This window comes from Balaenoptera musculus, chromosome 3 (genome assembly GCF_009873245.2).
Source record: "Balaenoptera musculus isolate JJ_BM4_2016_0621 chromosome 3, mBalMus1.pri.v3, whole genome shotgun sequence".
Lineage (NCBI taxonomy): Eukaryota > Metazoa > Chordata > Mammalia > Artiodactyla > Balaenopteridae > Balaenoptera > Balaenoptera musculus.
In genome coordinates, this window is record NC_045787.1 from 57,652,606 (window position 1) to 57,669,417 (window position 16,812).

The 16,812-nt window shown below is 36.2% G+C and overlaps 1 protein-coding gene across 8 annotated transcripts in view; it reads right to left on the minus strand.

Moving 5' to 3' along the window:
* Positions 1-16,812, minus strand: part of FAM169A (family with sequence similarity 169 member A) — a 67,205-nt gene that overhangs the window by 33,882 nt on the left and 16,511 nt on the right. For 7 of the 8 annotated variants that reach the window (XM_036847979.1, XM_036847975.1, XM_036847977.1 and 4 more), the window contains 4 exons: positions 13,861-13,995; positions 12,701-12,800; positions 12,302-12,387; positions 10,022-10,193 (listed from right to left, as the gene is read on the minus strand). In XM_036847979.1, coding sequence (XP_036703874.1) covers positions 10,022-10,193; positions 12,302-12,387; positions 12,701-12,800; positions 13,861-13,992 — 490 coding nt within the window. In that variant the 5' untranslated portion in view covers positions 13,993-13,995. Of the gene's footprint in view, positions 1-10,021; positions 10,194-12,301; positions 12,388-12,700; positions 12,801-13,860; positions 13,996-16,812 lie in introns of those variants that run through there. The other variant, XM_036847980.1, reaches the window with a different exon arrangement.

Genomic DNA, 16,812 nt, shown 5'->3' on the forward strand with positions numbered 1-16,812 from the left:
CAGGGTTTTCTGCAATAATAGACTCTTAACTAACATAGCTCCTAACCCTGTCACCTCTCTTTCTGGTTTTCTACACAACAGAGCTACCTTTTTTAAAAGGCCAATCAGATTGTGTCTCACCTGTGCTTAAAATCCTCCACTGGATTCCTATCACCCACAGAGTGAAATTCAGACTCTTTCCTTGGCCTACTGGACGTGTCAGGATATGTGCCAGTCTCTCTCCATCCCCGTATCACTCACTTCCTCTACTCTGGCCGCACTGGCCTTCTTGTTCTTTCTGAAACACCCTGAACTTTCTTCTGCCTCACGGCCTTTGCCTTTCAGTTCTTTGCCTGAATACCTCTTCTCCTGAAACTTCACATATCTCATCATTCCCTCACTTCCTTCAGAGGTGCTTCCCCGACCGCTCTATTTAAGATAGCACCGCCCAACACACACTCTCTATTCTTTTAATCTACATTTCTTCACAGACCTGAGAGCATGTCATCTATTTGTCTATTCATTGCTATCTCCTCCTCTTAAATGTAGGTTCTGTGATGACAGTTTATTTACAAAAATTGTATTACTATCTCTCAATTTCTCCCTCTTGCTCTTTCTCCTATTCACCCTCCTCCCCTTTCCCTCTCCTTCCCTATCAATATGGCACAAAAAATAACTTTTGAATAAATGAATAAATTTCGACAGTACCATTCAGGATCTATGCATCACATTCAAGAACAGCTATTCTGCTGCAACTGAATGACTCTCTCTTTTCATAGAATTACCATTTCTTCTTTGTCCAACCAGGAATGTGTCTTTCCTGACCTTCATAAAACCTTCATAAAGCCATCAATGTGTGACTGTCTCCACAGAACACAACATAAAGTGAATTCTAAACAAATAATGTGATTATCTTTACAGGAGAGATCTTGTCATACACCACTAGGCAAGTACTCTCATTACAGTCTTCATGCTTTATAAATTGGTTAACGTAACGTTAGCTGTTATAACAAACCAAATCTGGAAAGCTTAACATTAAAAAGTTTCATTTTTGTTTAAGTAACAGTCCCACATAGTTGTTGCTGGGTAGTGGACGGCTTTCTGACTCACAATCATCCAAGAACGTTTTCAGTTACCTATTGTTGCCTAACAAACCAGCCCAAAATGTACTGGCTTAAAACAAAATTTATTATTTCATTATTTATCACAACTCTCATATGGTATCAGGTGGGCCACTGGAACAGCTAAAGGTCCAAATGGCTTCACTCCCACAGCAGTAGCTAGCCGGCTGCTGACTGGAATCGCAGCTGGCCTTGCTGGGCACCTCAGTTCAATGTAGTTGCTTGAGCTTCCTCACCACATGGCGGTCTTGAGGTAGGTGTGTTTCTTACATGGTGACTAGTCTCTAAGAGTACCAAAGTGGAAACTACCAGGCTTCTTAAGGTTTAGGACAGTGTCACTTGTGCTGCAGTCTACTGGTTAAAGCAAGTCACAGGGCCAACACAGATTCAAGCAGGCTACACAAGGACATAAATACTGGAAGCACGGTTCACTGGGGGCCCTCACAGTAACACAGGAACTCACGTTCCTTCTATCTTGTGCTTCTCCATCCCCTAGCTCTTCAGAATCTTTTGCATTTAGCAGACAGATGAGGAAAAGGAATGCATCTTAACCACTCTGCTCTGATGTCATACATATCATTTCTCTCATTACCATGGGGAGAATTAGTCACACAGCCCCACCTACTTGTGAAAGCAACTGAAAAACATAATCCCTGACTGGACAGTTGCTGGCCAACGACAAGAATACAGAAGAGGAAGCACAAATATTTGGTAGACAGCTAGCAGCCTCAGCTAACTTTCTGCTTTCTCTTATCTCCCAGTAGATTAACATTTCCTTTTCAACTTTCAGGAACTCAGCTTTGCACCTCAGCAGAGAGTACCTTTTGCTGGCAGACTCCTTTCACAGTTATGTTTGCTTATCTCAGGCTATTTTCAGTAACTTATAGCCTAACACCAATATTCACAAATACACATACTCATGTTATACAATAGTTTTGACTGATCTCATTCACATTTTAAGATTACATTAACTTCTGTGGCCCACACAAATATCCACATCTCCCCCATGTGATCCACCTTACATTTCTAACTATGCATCTCTACTTATATGTCCCATAGGAACACTGAACTTCACATATCAAAACTGAACTCAAGTATTACCAAATCCACTCCTCGTATATTCCCAATTTTAGTTAACAGCTTCCCACCTAGGCACCCGAGTCAAAACCCTCAAGATTCATCACTGGTTCCTCCCCTCCCCTTCCCACACACACGCACTGCAGTCACCTCAATCTGTCCATCCAGAAATCTCCCTCAAATCTGTTTCCTTCTTTATCCCTATTGCCTCTTTCCTAGCATTGGTCCTTCCTTCACCTGGATGACTGAAATAGCTCTTTTAATCGAAGTCCCTGACTTCCGAACACAATTTCTTTATCCATCACCAAGTGCTACAAATATTATCTCCCTAAAATATTTAACCATGATGCCCCTAAATAAAATTCTTTGATCACTTCGTGCCAATAAGATGAAGTTCCAGTGTTTAGTATGGCATTTAAGAACCTTCACAAGGGGACCTCCATCTTCACCTCTCCCCACCCTACAATCCTTTTAGTCCCACCAGCTTGCTCAAGGTGGTGTTATAAATACACTTTGAACTTTCACGATTCTGTTCCTTCTTTCACATTTATATTCCATTCATCTGTTTACTAAGAATTTTCCTTTTCTTTCCCCTTCTCTGCCTACTGACATCCTACTTATCCTTCAAAGCCACTTTTAAATATCTCTTTCTCAGTGACACCTTCCTCCAGGCAAAATTAACTGCTCCATTCTTCCATGACTACTACTGTTGATACTTCAAATATAGTATTTATCAAACTGAATTTTGATTAGGTAACTAGTTTTCTGTCTCATTCACTAGATTTTTGGTGCTTTGAAGGCTGACCCCATGACCAGTCATCTTTGTGTCTCTACTGAGAATGGAATCAGCCCTACCTCCCCAATAAACAGAAACCTTATTGGGAAGTATATGCTTTTTAAGATGGCTAAAACTTGACCTGAAAACCAAGTACCCACCTCATTTCCCAATGATACATTTCAGGCAGCCACAGAGTACAGTGGGACTCCCCCATGCCTTTGCTCACCACCTTAAGAAAAGGATTAAGCCTAGACAGTCTCAAGGCCCTAAAATATAACCTCAACCCTTCTCAAACACAAACTTCCACTATGTTTTGCCTTTAGCTATATGTATTATCAATACTTATCATTTTATATCACAGTTTTGTTATTCCTTAAATAATCTTAAAACAGAAGGGCCAGATATCTGAATTTCAGTGAACAGAAAGTGAGTGGTCTGCCCAAAAGAGGAGGTAAGATCATAGCTATAGCTCTCAGTAAAAAGGTTGGAAAGTCATAAGGAAAGCTAACTAGCAAATGAAGAGAGGAAAGAATGCTTCCACTATAAATTATTTCACATGGAAATTACAAAAACCAAAACTATGTCTCCTGGTATTGATCATAATTCCCTTTAGAAGTGAGTCAACAAACTGATTTTAAAGTAGTTGTTGATTAGATTCTGCTTCTCCCATATGGTTCTTGCACTTTTCCAAAACATGAGTCTTCAAATTGGATCAAGGTGATTCACAGTTGAGGCCAAACAATATTTCCAAAATAGCACCTAATGATAGTGTCCTCCATTTTGTTTTTTTCTCAGTTTGTCTACACTAAAATGTGATATCTGATTTATACACATTTATATCTTTTGTATTTCTTGACATGGGACAAACAGTTAACAGAACTTCCACTGAATTAACAAGTGGTTTTGTCTTATTTTTCATACCTGTACGAGATGTTTTTCCTTAGCAGTTTCCTAGTTAGCACAGCCCTTTTAACAGGGGGACCTGACCATCATAGGCCCTGTGAGGATTTATAAACTTCGTCTAGTTTTGTGTAGACACTGATTAGACTCTGGGAATAGTTCCTTCTCTGATCATGTTCACTTTTTACTTTTAATCAAAGTTTTACATGTACATTGTTAGCGTACAACAGTCCCCTAAGATTTGTTGGGAAAAAAACCGTCCTGTGACTGCTTCCCTGACCCACACATACAAACACACTTTCCATCCCCCAGAAACACACACTTTGGTCTTTCTCGGTATTTACCCCCATATCTCTAAGTAACTTACTACTTCTTGCTTTTTCCATTTTAGGCATAATCAAATGGCTTCCCAGTATGGAAGATGAGAATTCAGCTTTTATATACATGCACATACCCTACTCCCAATACACCATCACCATACTTCCTATACATGCCCTGCCCTATTACCCCAATACAGTAATTTATAATTTTGGCTAGGTCAATTTTTAGCATTCACATTATACACACACACACACTTTTGATAACTGAGCCATGTAGTATATCATGATTGTTTTCCTTTTCCTGCACTGCTTTTTTTTTTTTACCTGCACTGCTTTTTGATTTGCCTTAATAATGGTTTATCACTCATTATTTAGTATTTACCTCTAACTTACCCCCCAAAGTCTCCCACAACTGTAACACTTATCTTGATAAGTGCAAACACATCAGGTATTCCATATTCTTGAATCAATGACCCAGAGCTTTCTGACTTACTACAATCTAGATCAGTCAATCTCTAGAAAAGTGCTGTCCAAAAGAACTTTCTGCAATGATGGAAATGTTCTATATCTCTTCTGTTCAATGTGGTAGCCACTAGCCACATGTGGCTACTGAACACTTACATAGTGGCTAGTATGACTGAGAAACTGAATTTTAAATTTTATTTCATTTTAATTAATTTTCATTTAAATAGTCACATAAAGCTAGTAGCTACCAATCTGGACAGAGCAGCCTCAGAACTATCAAATAGCTGTGATGTGGGGATATTTCTCTCCTTAGTTTCCTGATCTGGTATCATTCTTTCCTGATTTACTTCCTTATTTTAGTAGAGCATAAATTCTGTTAGCTTCCTGAAAAATGATACATGAGACGTTAAAAAAAAAAATTTTTTTTTAAATTAACCATGTAGAAATTTCCTTCTGTTACTCTCAGACTTCATTCATAATTTGGGTATAGAATTATATTGGAAATCACTTTCTCCCAGTATCTTAAAGGCATTGTTCCACTTCTAGTGTTCAGTGCAGTGCTGCTTTTGAGAAATCTAATCATTATGATTCTTGATCCTTTGTATAAGTTCCCCCTCTCACTCTGTAGAGGCTTACAAAATCTTTTCTCTATCCCAGATGTTCCAAAATTTTGCAATAATCTACCTCAGCACGGGCCTATTTTAATTCATTCATTGCGATGGATGTTCAATGGGCCTTTTTAACTTGAAAATACATATTCTATAATTCTGAGACTTTTCTTGAACTACTTCATTGGTGATTTCTTCCCCTCCAGTTTCTCTGTTCTCTCCTTCTGAAACATCTATTATGCAGTGTTCCTCTAATTTTATCTTTCCTTTCCTATTTTCCATCATTTAGGGTTTGTTGTTGTTGTTGTTATGGTTGCTCTCCTTTCTAATCAACATCAACTTTATCTCCCTTATACTGAGTTTTTAATTTCCAAGAGCTCTGTGGACATTCTTTTAATATATCTTGTTCCCATTTATGAATGTACTAACTACTCTTACGTTCCACAAATATTGAGTTGTTTTGTTTGTTTTTGCATTGTCTGTCTCTTCCAAATTGCTTTTATTCTTTTTTGGTTTTGATCTCCATCTTTCATATCAGTGACTTTTCCTAACTAAGCTATTTGTTCATAGTTAAGAATGAGACATTAGAGACTTCCCTGATGGTCCAGTGGTTAAGAATCCGCCTTCCAATGCAGGTGATACGGGTTCGATCCCCAGTTGGGGAACTAAGATCCCACATACAACAGGGCGACTAAGTCCACACACCACAACTAGAGAGCCCATGTGCTCCAACTACTGAGCCTGCGGACCACACTAGACAGCCCAAGTGCAACTACTGAGCCCGTGCACCACAACTACTGGGCCTGCACACCACAGCTAGAGAGCCCACGCGCCACAACTGCTGAGCCTGTGCGCCGCCACTACTGAGCCCACAAGCCGCAACTACTGAGCCTGCGAGCCACAACTACTGAGCCCACGCACCACAAGTAGAGGGCCTGTGTGCTGCAACTAGAGAAGCCCGTGCACCGCAACAAAAGATCCCACGTGCTGCAACAAAGATCCCATGTGCTGCAACTAAGACCTGACTCAGCCAAATAAATAAATGAATATTTAAAAAAAAAAGAAGAAGAACGAGACATTAAAAAGTTGATCAGTGTGCAAGGTGGGGATTGCTGACAATGACTGGGACCTTTCCCAGGGCAACCATTTATACTGGTATTTTTAGAATATTTTTTCTCTTGGCCCAGTCAAATTCCTCAAAGGGAACTTTTTTGCTCATGTAACCATTAAATAATATTGAAATAGATGGCATGTATTCACACATTTTGGTAACATCTAAAATTTCCATCTTAAGTTTCAATAATTACAAAGAATGTAATTTCTAACATCTTATAACATTAACTTTTTAACAACTATTTATCATAAAAATAACTTTAGACTTACAGAAAAGTTGCAAAAATATACAAAGAGTTCCCACATACCCTTCACCCAGATTCCCCTAATGTTAACATCTTACATAGCCAGAGTACTATTATCAAAACCAGAAAATCAACATTGATAAAATACTATTAGCTAAACTATAGGACTTATTCAAATTCTGCCAGTTTTTCTACTAATTTTTCTGTTTCAGAATCCAATCAAAGATTCCATATGGTATTTAGTTTAATGTCCCAACTCTGATCTTTGATAATTCCTCCACCTTTCCCTGTCTTTCATGATCTTGATACTTTTGGAGGTTACTGATCAGTTATTTTGTAAAATAACCTTCAATTTGGCTTTGTCTAATGTTTTCTCATGATAAAATTGAGGTTATGCATTTTGGGCAAAAATACCTCAGAAATGACGTTATGTCCTTCTCACTACATCATAAATTGGGGTCTCTGATGGTGATGTATCTCATTGCTGGTGATGTTAACCATGATCTATTAGTTAACATGGTGTCTGCCAGGATTTGCTATGTAAATTTACTATGTTTCCCTTTTCAATTAAACAATATTGATTAAAGAAAAAAACTATATCACTACTCTTTTAAATGTATCAAATGGACCCTAAAAACTATTATCAGTTTGATTTGATAACTGTCATCATCCATTGAACAAACTGTCCCTTTACTATTGAACTAACCACTCTTAACACTCAAAACGCTTACATTGTTCCCTCCCCACCCCTGACCTTCTATTTCTATTATATTTATACTACAGACTATTACCCTAATGTAATATATTTTTATACTTGGATTATATATTGATTATCTAATCATTCTTCTCTGCAAAAACATATCTGTATATAAAAATATAAAATTTTTAAGTTTCTTGTGACCATAAGATTCTAAGTATCAATTCAAAAGAAATTCTGAGTTATCATTATAATTAATATTAGTATATGATGGATCAAAACGCAAGTATAGTATATATTTGGAAAACTATTATACATTGGGAAAACTAATTATTCAGCAAAAAATAAAGTTTTATTGAAAATACATCTCAATGAAATACATGGAGCTTACCTTTTTTTTCTTCAGTTTATGAGTCCATGAACAAATATTACTTACTACCAGAATGTGACAAGGTTCAGCATTATCCTGTTCCTATTTTTTATTTTTATAGATTAAAATGCTTAATAACCATAGAAGGGACCAGAAAATCTTATTATAGTGATTTTACTCAATTCTGCAAGTGCCCTTTAGAGTTATGTACCAGATATTACACAATGACCTACTGTTAAAAACTATTTTTAATGATCTGACATCTACCTAACCCAAAAAACAAACAAACTATACATCCCTCATAGTAATCTCTTTATTTCAGGCAAAAAAAAAAAATTATATACTTTCTTCAATTTCATTATACTGTAATAGGATTTGACCTCATAAACAAAGTCCCATCTTATATATCAAGGCTATTTTTATGTTCCAACTAATATCCCTATATACTGATTTGCTATTTTATTTTTAAAAATCATAAATAATAAGTGATATCATAAGGCTTTTATTCAACTACAAATGTATTTAATAAAGATTTTATCTTTTTGCTACTGGTACAGTTTTTTCCTGATATGTACATTAGGAATACTTCTATCACAAAGTGTTTCAGTATTTGTTTTGGACAATTTTTTTCAAATTATTTTATGTTTGGGTTTCCCTTGTAGAAAAAACTTCCAGACTGAATTAGATGGTTACTGATCCAAAGGCTAGCATAAGCACATCTAATTCCACTGTTCTCTGGCAGATGAGAGCCAGAGCTTAGAGCAGGAAAACACTGAAATAAATAGTAAGGAAGTAAGGCAATTAGTAGAGAAGTATGGAAGGTGCTAAAAGGGGTAGACAAGTAGTACTTGGAAGCTCCAGCATATAAAACTGAGTTAACTACCAGAAAAAGTAAAAATAGAAGCCAGGTCCCAAAGGAGTGGAGGAGCCCCCAAAACACAGAAAACAAAGAGGAGACAATGCCTGGAATTAAGTACTGATCAGAAATACTGAGGGGGGAAAGCTATGCCCTTTCTTAACTGTATGTCTTTCATCGACAGATGCTCTAAATGAGAAAGCATAAACTCTTATGTACTTCAAATGTCTATGAGCTAGTTTCAAGTAGGAAACCCCGCTGCAGCCACCGTGAGCAGCAAAAAGCCTCCAATTCCCATAGGAATTACTTGTATAAAATAAAGCATAAAGTAATTAAACCATATTCCAGCCCCAAACTTATGAAAACATTTTAAAAACAATAAAGTGATGCCTTTTATGCAATGCAGCACTAAGCTTCCATTTAACAAACATTATTATTCTGCCTCTGTATGATGATATCTTTCTGGAGTTACATAAATTATTGGTTCTACTTCAAATTTATACAAGAATAAAATAGCATATTAAGGGAGAGTTAAAGTATTTACTAAACAGCATCCCAGTTTTTTTATTGAGAAAAAGTGACCTTCCCTTTACTGACTATATGTACTCATCATACTCATCATGACGGATGTTCTCATCATAAATGTGTACTAATTATACAATTAAGGTATTAGTCACAACTGTCCTTCAAATTAGCAGGAAATTTGGTATTATCTTTAGACTGCATCTGACCACAAGAGCTAAATTTTGCAAGTGTGAAATATAAAAAAGACAGGTACTCTCTGTGAAAGGTCTTTTGGCCAAGATACATAACAAGGCTGCCTTTGTTGTGTAGTGGTTGTAAGGTGTGGGGTATATGTGTACATGGAGTAAGCAGGTTTGATTTTTCTGGCTCCAGTAGCTCTAGGGAACTGAATGAACAGGAAAACAGGTAAAGCAAGATGAAGCTGCACTAGTCTTTCAGGAAGAGGGTATAGTTGGGTCTTAGGATCAGAAATCCAAACTTTACAAGACTGACTATTTCAAAGCTGTTTGGATTCTCTAAATATATTAAAGTACTTTGCTTTAGCTCCTTTACTATATCAGGCTGAATCAGCTACACTAGAAGAAAAAGGCTACGCATTTGGTCCACAGGTAGACAGGGGATTTAAAACGAGCCAGTAATAATGATAGCAGCAGGAATCAAAGTAAAACAAGGACCTTTAAATAAAGGGAAGGAAATGAGAGGGAAAGGAGACAAATCTGAGGCTCAACATACAACTCTCTGTCCACATACGTGGAGAAATTTTCCACTCTGTCAAATGTTTAATTTTTTTTCAAAAGACTTTCCTAACAATCCTCACTTATATAGAATCAAAGTACTCCCAAGAAATACTGAGTAAAATCATCTCAATTTGTACTCTAGATACTAATTTAAAAGGGACATTGATACAGTTGGGGTCCAAAAATTGGGTTTACATAATATATATTTTAAATAACTTTTAAAGACTCACCTGTAGGCTTAACTGAATAAAACCCAATGGCCTCTCCTTTCTTCCACAGAATCTTAGCATAATCAGTACTGCTATGACACAGGAATGGGATCTCATTTCTCTCCATTTCCTGCTTTCTATAAATAATTCGATTCAGAACATACAGAACCACTCTCTCCCCAAGAGTTCTCACCTACAAAGAGATGAGACACCAGGCACAACAGTTAGCATCAACTCAGAGACGCAGTTTACCTTGCTCCCTGCTTCCATACCTTGTACTGACATTCAAAGCACTTTGAATACATTCAGAATGATTTGTAAACCATTTTATTATCACAAAGATGAGACCAGTCATTCATACCAAGAACAATCCATTTCTGTGGACACAAATTATGCATGAAATACTGCCTCTCAGCAAAATTCTAAAACAGGCAAAACAGGTTTCCAATATACCGATCCCCAGCATCTCCACGTTAGCAGTCAGTGCTCTCTTTCTGCTTCCAGCTGCCCAGATCCCAGGTCTCCCCCACTCTAATCGCTGCCCCCCACCATTTCTAGTGCTTCTTTTCACCCCATTCCAGCCTACACGTTAAAAGAAAGAAAGAAAGAAGGAAAAGAAAGTGAAAAAAGCTTAGCGTTACGCCCTGAAGACTTTAAAAACAATGATTATCTCATTTGATGAGCAAAGTCATAATTATGCTCTTGGGAAAGGAATCTCTCTCATCTTTTCTAGGTAAAATGGTCATATAACAGTCATGTCTTTGTTGTCTAACTATAAGGACTACCTGTCTCCCCCTACGCACATACACACATACCCCTCTGCCAGACCAGGTGGGCAATGACAGGGGCACCAGGGCAGTCTGATGAAAACAAAACTTGGGGCAATCACAGAACGGAAACAGAACCTCACTTCCTACAGGCAGGGCTGCACGGTCACAGGGACACCCTCACCAATTGCCTGACATTGAACAGTGGGGTCTTCCCCATAGACATCTGTCACTGCTAAAAACAAGAGTCTATCCATGAAATCTATCCCCCCCACCCCACCCCAAGTCTCCTTAAAGAAAATCAAGAATGTCTTCTAATTAGGCGAGAGGAGAGAAACAGCATTAGGCATACACACACTACTCTCAAAAACCTCCCCAATAAGGGATTTCCAATACCAAACATCACATGAAATGACAAAGCTCTCCAGCTTACAGGGTATCCCATGCCTTCCTTGAACAGCTCTGACCAGAATGAAATTCTTTCTGATACTGAAATCTCTTTCCCAAAGACTATACTTTGATATTCTGGATCACATAGTCTACAAATATTTGAAGACAGCCATGATATTCTCTTAAATTTCCTATCAAAGCTAAACAGAGGAAAAGACTAATCTAATATGATTTGGGGTACTCTTGCCATTTCAGTCTTCTCCCTTCAAATTGCTTCAGATCCCTAACATTTTTTTTTTTCTCTTCATGTTGGGCATGCAGATATTACAGGTATAAACATCGAAGATATTGATAAGATAATGGGGCTTTTCTGTATAAACTTAAGGTTTTTATTAGCTTTTTTGCTTTCCTTGATTTTACTTCTAATTAACTAAAGCCCAATCTTTTTCATATGTGCTGCTGTTTTAGTATGGTCTTCATGGTATACAGTACAGTTAAATTTTTGAACCCATAGATACTACTTTACCTTTCTCACTAATTTATTTTCATCATGTTAGATCTTTCTCTTTGTTTCTTAGTTCCGCCTTTATGGATTAGTTCTCCCATTGAGCACTGTGGCATGCAGAATTGGTAAGTATGCCAACTATGTCTTCTTCTAACTAACTGATAAAATGGTGACTAAGACAGAATAAAGGACCCAGTTTTACAGCATGCTACTGAGGACCTCCCTTCCACTACACTGTTTGGAACACTTAATAGACCACCCAAAATGGTCCTACTGATAAGCAAGTTTACTGGTCAGTCTCTCCTAGAGACAGAGAACTTAAGCAACCACACAGATAATAAGCTTTTTCCCACCCAAAAAGAAAAATCAGAAGCTAAAGTTGATATGGGTAACTACAGCTTAACTAAACCACAGGTACTCATTTTTCCTCCCCCAATTCTCAGACACTTTCACATAAAATCAAGGAAGCCCAATCTAAGTGCCAGTTTCACCGTTGACAATGGAACTCTAAGGGTTTAATATAACCTGGTATACTAAAATGGAGAAAAGCTCAATAACTTCAAAAAACTATCACTGTTTATGGGAAACATATTGTGAAATGGCCTCCTAAACACTTTTAAAATTACAGGATCTTGTTACCTGCTTAAGTCCCTCTCTAGAAGGGACAGATGTTTTCACAATATCATCAATAGCCCACCACTGATCAGCAAGGTAAAGTGCCACAGCTAAAAGAAAATAAATGATTGTTAACATTTAAGTCTTAAAGTACACGATATTACTATTTGGTAAGGTTTTCAAGGATACCCTTAAATATATCCATAGTTTACAATACAATGTGGCAGCCCCATTTTACCATTTTTATTGTATTTCACTCACTAAACATTTAATTATAAGCAACTGAGAATTTTATTTTCCTGAATTTACATTTTGAAATAAGTATTCTTTTTTAAAATTCCTTCATGTAGCTATCTTTCAATAAATTTCTAATTGTTTGAAAAAAGAATTCCTCAATTTACAAATATTAAACAAAACAGAGACCTGTGAGTGAGTCCTCGGGTGCAAAAAGAGCAAGAACTTTCTGGGTCTGATCTCCACCATAGAGAGGTACAAAGCCTACATTTGACAGGCTAATAGGAATCTGAAATGACAATTGATTAAAGATTAGTGAAGAGTCAGTAAGAAAACATCAGACAAAAACACCACGCTTCTACCAAAATTTTAAACGTACGTTAATGCTAATTATATAATTTCATTTCATAGGAGATATTTCTAGTCTTAAAAAAAAGGAGGGGAAATCAGATAGACTTCGCTTTTGCAGGAATTTTATTAACTTGGGGGAAAAAATGAAAGTCTATTTCAATAAATATTATTGCGCTCTAGCTACGCATATGAATAAAAACAAAAGCATGATATGATCCATAAAGTTGTTAAACTTTATCATGTTATTTAGATCACTTGAGGGGGAAAAAATTCCATTTTCTAGTAAAAACCACTAGGGTAAATTCATATTTCCAGTGAGATATATGCAACACTTTACATTTTTTATGCTTTCATTAATCCAACACTAATTCCCTACTTACACACAATATTGCCATTCAGAGAATTACAAAATATTGATGTTGGAAGAAACTTTAAAGAATTCTTTAAATAAACATCATCTTCCAGAAGAAAAACCTGAGGCCTAAAGAGGTTAGAGAATTTGCCTATCATCAAATTCACACTAGAATTCTAATAATTTCATGTCTAATGATCTATCAAAATATATCTCAGTTTACTAATTAGAACTTTTATTTTAATATTTTGGGAAAAGGAAGATTTGTGACACAAAAATGTGTAATGTAGTGTTTTGCTGATTTTTTTTTATTAAAAAAATTTCTAAAACAACAATTTCCAAATCTAAAGTAGACTTAATTGGGTTAGCTCAAATATGGTAATCAGTCTTAGCAAAACTAGCAAACTACTTACATATAATTTTAAAGGCACAATATAAATAATAAGCAACTGCCTATAAAGTTAGTCTTTTTAAAACTTGATCATGCTGCTGTACTAACTAATCAATATTTATCCATTTTACTCAAAAGTCTTCTGATAAAATTTTCAAAAGTGATTAGTTAACATTTCAAAAGATAATAAAAGGATACTGATTTCATGTATAAACTCAACTGAAAAGATTGATAAATCACTGCAGGATGCCTTACCGTAATATTGAGAAGAGAAAAATATTCAGGATTTTCAGGGTCCCCACACCTGAGATCTGACATGTAATCTTCAGCAGAATTTTCCATTTCCTCATGACTGCAATTATCCAGCATATCCACAGGGAATGCCATCCTCTTTAACAAACAACATGGGACAAAATGTTTCAGAATATGAAAGGCTATCTTCCTGTACTGAGAAAAAACTTCTTATTGTAATAGCGCAGCATTTTATTGTAAGGAGACTTCTTTTTCACTATGCCAAGACAGACTACAACTTAAGCCTGCTAATCTAAATGTATGTCAGAAAGAAAACTTAAACACTCACTTGTATTAAAAACAAGCAATGAAATAAGAATTAATGCCCATGCACCTATTGTCAATTAATCTATGACAAAGGAGACAAGAATATACAATGGACAAAAGACAGTCTCTTCAATAAGTAGTGCTGGGAAAACCAAACAACTACATGTAAAAGAATGAAATTAGAACATTTTTCTCACACCATTTATAAAAATAAACTCCAAATGGATTAAAGACCTAAATGTAAGACCGCAAACCATAAAAGTCCTAGGAGAAAACATAGACAGAATACTCTTTGACATAAACCGCAGAAATATTTTCTTGGATCTGTCTACTAGGGCAAAGGAAACAAAAGCAAAAATAAACAAATGGGACCTAATTAAACTGAAAAGTTTTTTCACTGCAAAGAAAACCATCAACAAAATTCAAAGACAACCTACTGAATGGGAGAAAATATTTGCAAATGATATGACTAATAAGGGGTTAATATCCAAAATATATAAACAGCTCATACAACTCAATATCAAAAAAAACAACCAATTAAAACACGGGCGGAAGACCTGAATAGTCATTTTTCCAAAGAAGACATACAGACGGCCAACAGGCACATGAAAAGATGCTCCACATTGTTAATCATCAGAGAAATGCAAGCCAAAACCACAATGAGATATTAGCTCACACCTGTCAGAATGGTTATCATCAAAAAAGAACACAAATAACAAATGTTGGAGAGGGTGTAGAAAAAAGGGAACCCTTGAACACTGTTGGTGGGAATGTAAATTGCTGCAGCCAATGTGGAAAACAGTATGGAAGTTTCTCAAAAAACAAAAAATAGGAAATTCCCTAGTGGTCCACTGGTTAGGACTTGGCACTTTCACTGCCGTAGGCCTGGGTTCAATCCCTGGTCGGGGAACTAGGATCCCACATGCCTCGCGGCACGGCCAAAAAAAAAAAATTTTTTTAAACTTAAAAAATAAAAATAGGAGTAACATATGATCCAGCAATTCCACTCCTGGGTATATATACAAAGAAAACAAAAACAGTAATTCAAAAAGATCCATGCACCCCACTGTTCATAGCAGCACTATTTACAATAGCTAAGATACAGAAGTAAACTAAGTGTCCATCAACAGATGATTGGATAAAGAAGATGTGTTAATATATACACAATGGAATACTGCTCAGCCATTAAGAAAAGAATGAAATTTTTTCTTTTAAAGAATAAAAGATGGGCTTCCCTGGTGGCGCAGTGGTTGAGAATCTGCCTGCCAATGCAGGGGACACGGGTTCGAGCCCTGGTCTGGGAAGATCCCACATGCCGCGGAGCAACTGGGCCCGTGAGCCACAATTACTGAGCCTGCGCGTCTGGAGCCTGTGCTCCGCCACGAGAGAGGCCGCAACAGTGAGAGGCCCGCGCACCGTGATGAAGAGTGGACCCCACTTGCCGCAACTGGAGAAAGCCCTCACACAGAAACGAAGACCCAACACAGCCAAAAATAAATAAATTAATTAAAAAAAAAAAAAAAAAAAAGAATAAAAGAAAAAGAACAACATGGATAGACCTAGAAGGTATTATGCTTAGTGAAAGAAGTCAGACAAACACTGTATGTTATTACTTTTATGTGGAATCTAAAAAATAAAACAAATAAATGAATATAACAAAACAAACTCACAGATATAGAGAGCAAACTGTTTGTTACCAGTGGGGAGAGAGAAACAGAGAGGGGCAAGACAAGGGTAGGGGATTAAGAAGTACAAACTACTATGTATAAAATAAGCTACAAGGATATATTGTTCAGTACAGGGAAATATAACCATTATTTTATAACTTTAAATGGTGTATAATCTCTAAAAACATTGTATCACTGTGTTGTACACCTGAAGCTAATATTGTAAATCCACTATACTTCAATGTTAAAAAATGAATAATCCCTTAAATTGTAAAAATAAATATTTATAAGGTATAGGATATAAACACACATACATACAAATATATCCTCATATACCTCCCAACATAAAAGTCACTGTAAAAGGACACAATGGAACTTTTCAGAATGATAGAAATGTTTACAACTACATCATAGTGATGGCTGCACAACCCTATAAATTTACTAAAAAAAACAAGGAATTGTACAGCTGTAATCGGTAAATGTTACAGTATGTAAACTGTATCTCTCATGTATACAGCTGTCAAAAAAAAAAAAAAGCCAGCACCTTAATGGGGAAAACTCTAAAGACTTTTTCACTAAAGTCAAGAAAAATAAGGACTTAACTAATAAATAACATTAGCTAGGTACTTGCTAATGCAATTAGAAAAGAGAAAGCAATTAGAGGTATAACAATTGGGGATGTGCATGGCTTGGGGCGAGGGGAGCCTATCTCAACTTCAATTCGCAAATAATACATTTAATTGAAAAACCCAAACGAATCAATGGAAAAATTATTCCAAGCAATAAGAAAATGTAGTAAAATGGTAGGAGATAAAATTACATACAGAAATCAAGCCCTCATATATATAATAATAATCAGTCAGGAGAAATAATAAATGGAAAAAAAATGAAGTAAAAATAGAAAAGACAACCCCATTTACAATGGCAAAGATAAAAATAGACTTAAATTTAACAATAAACAATATAAAACTTATATAAGGAA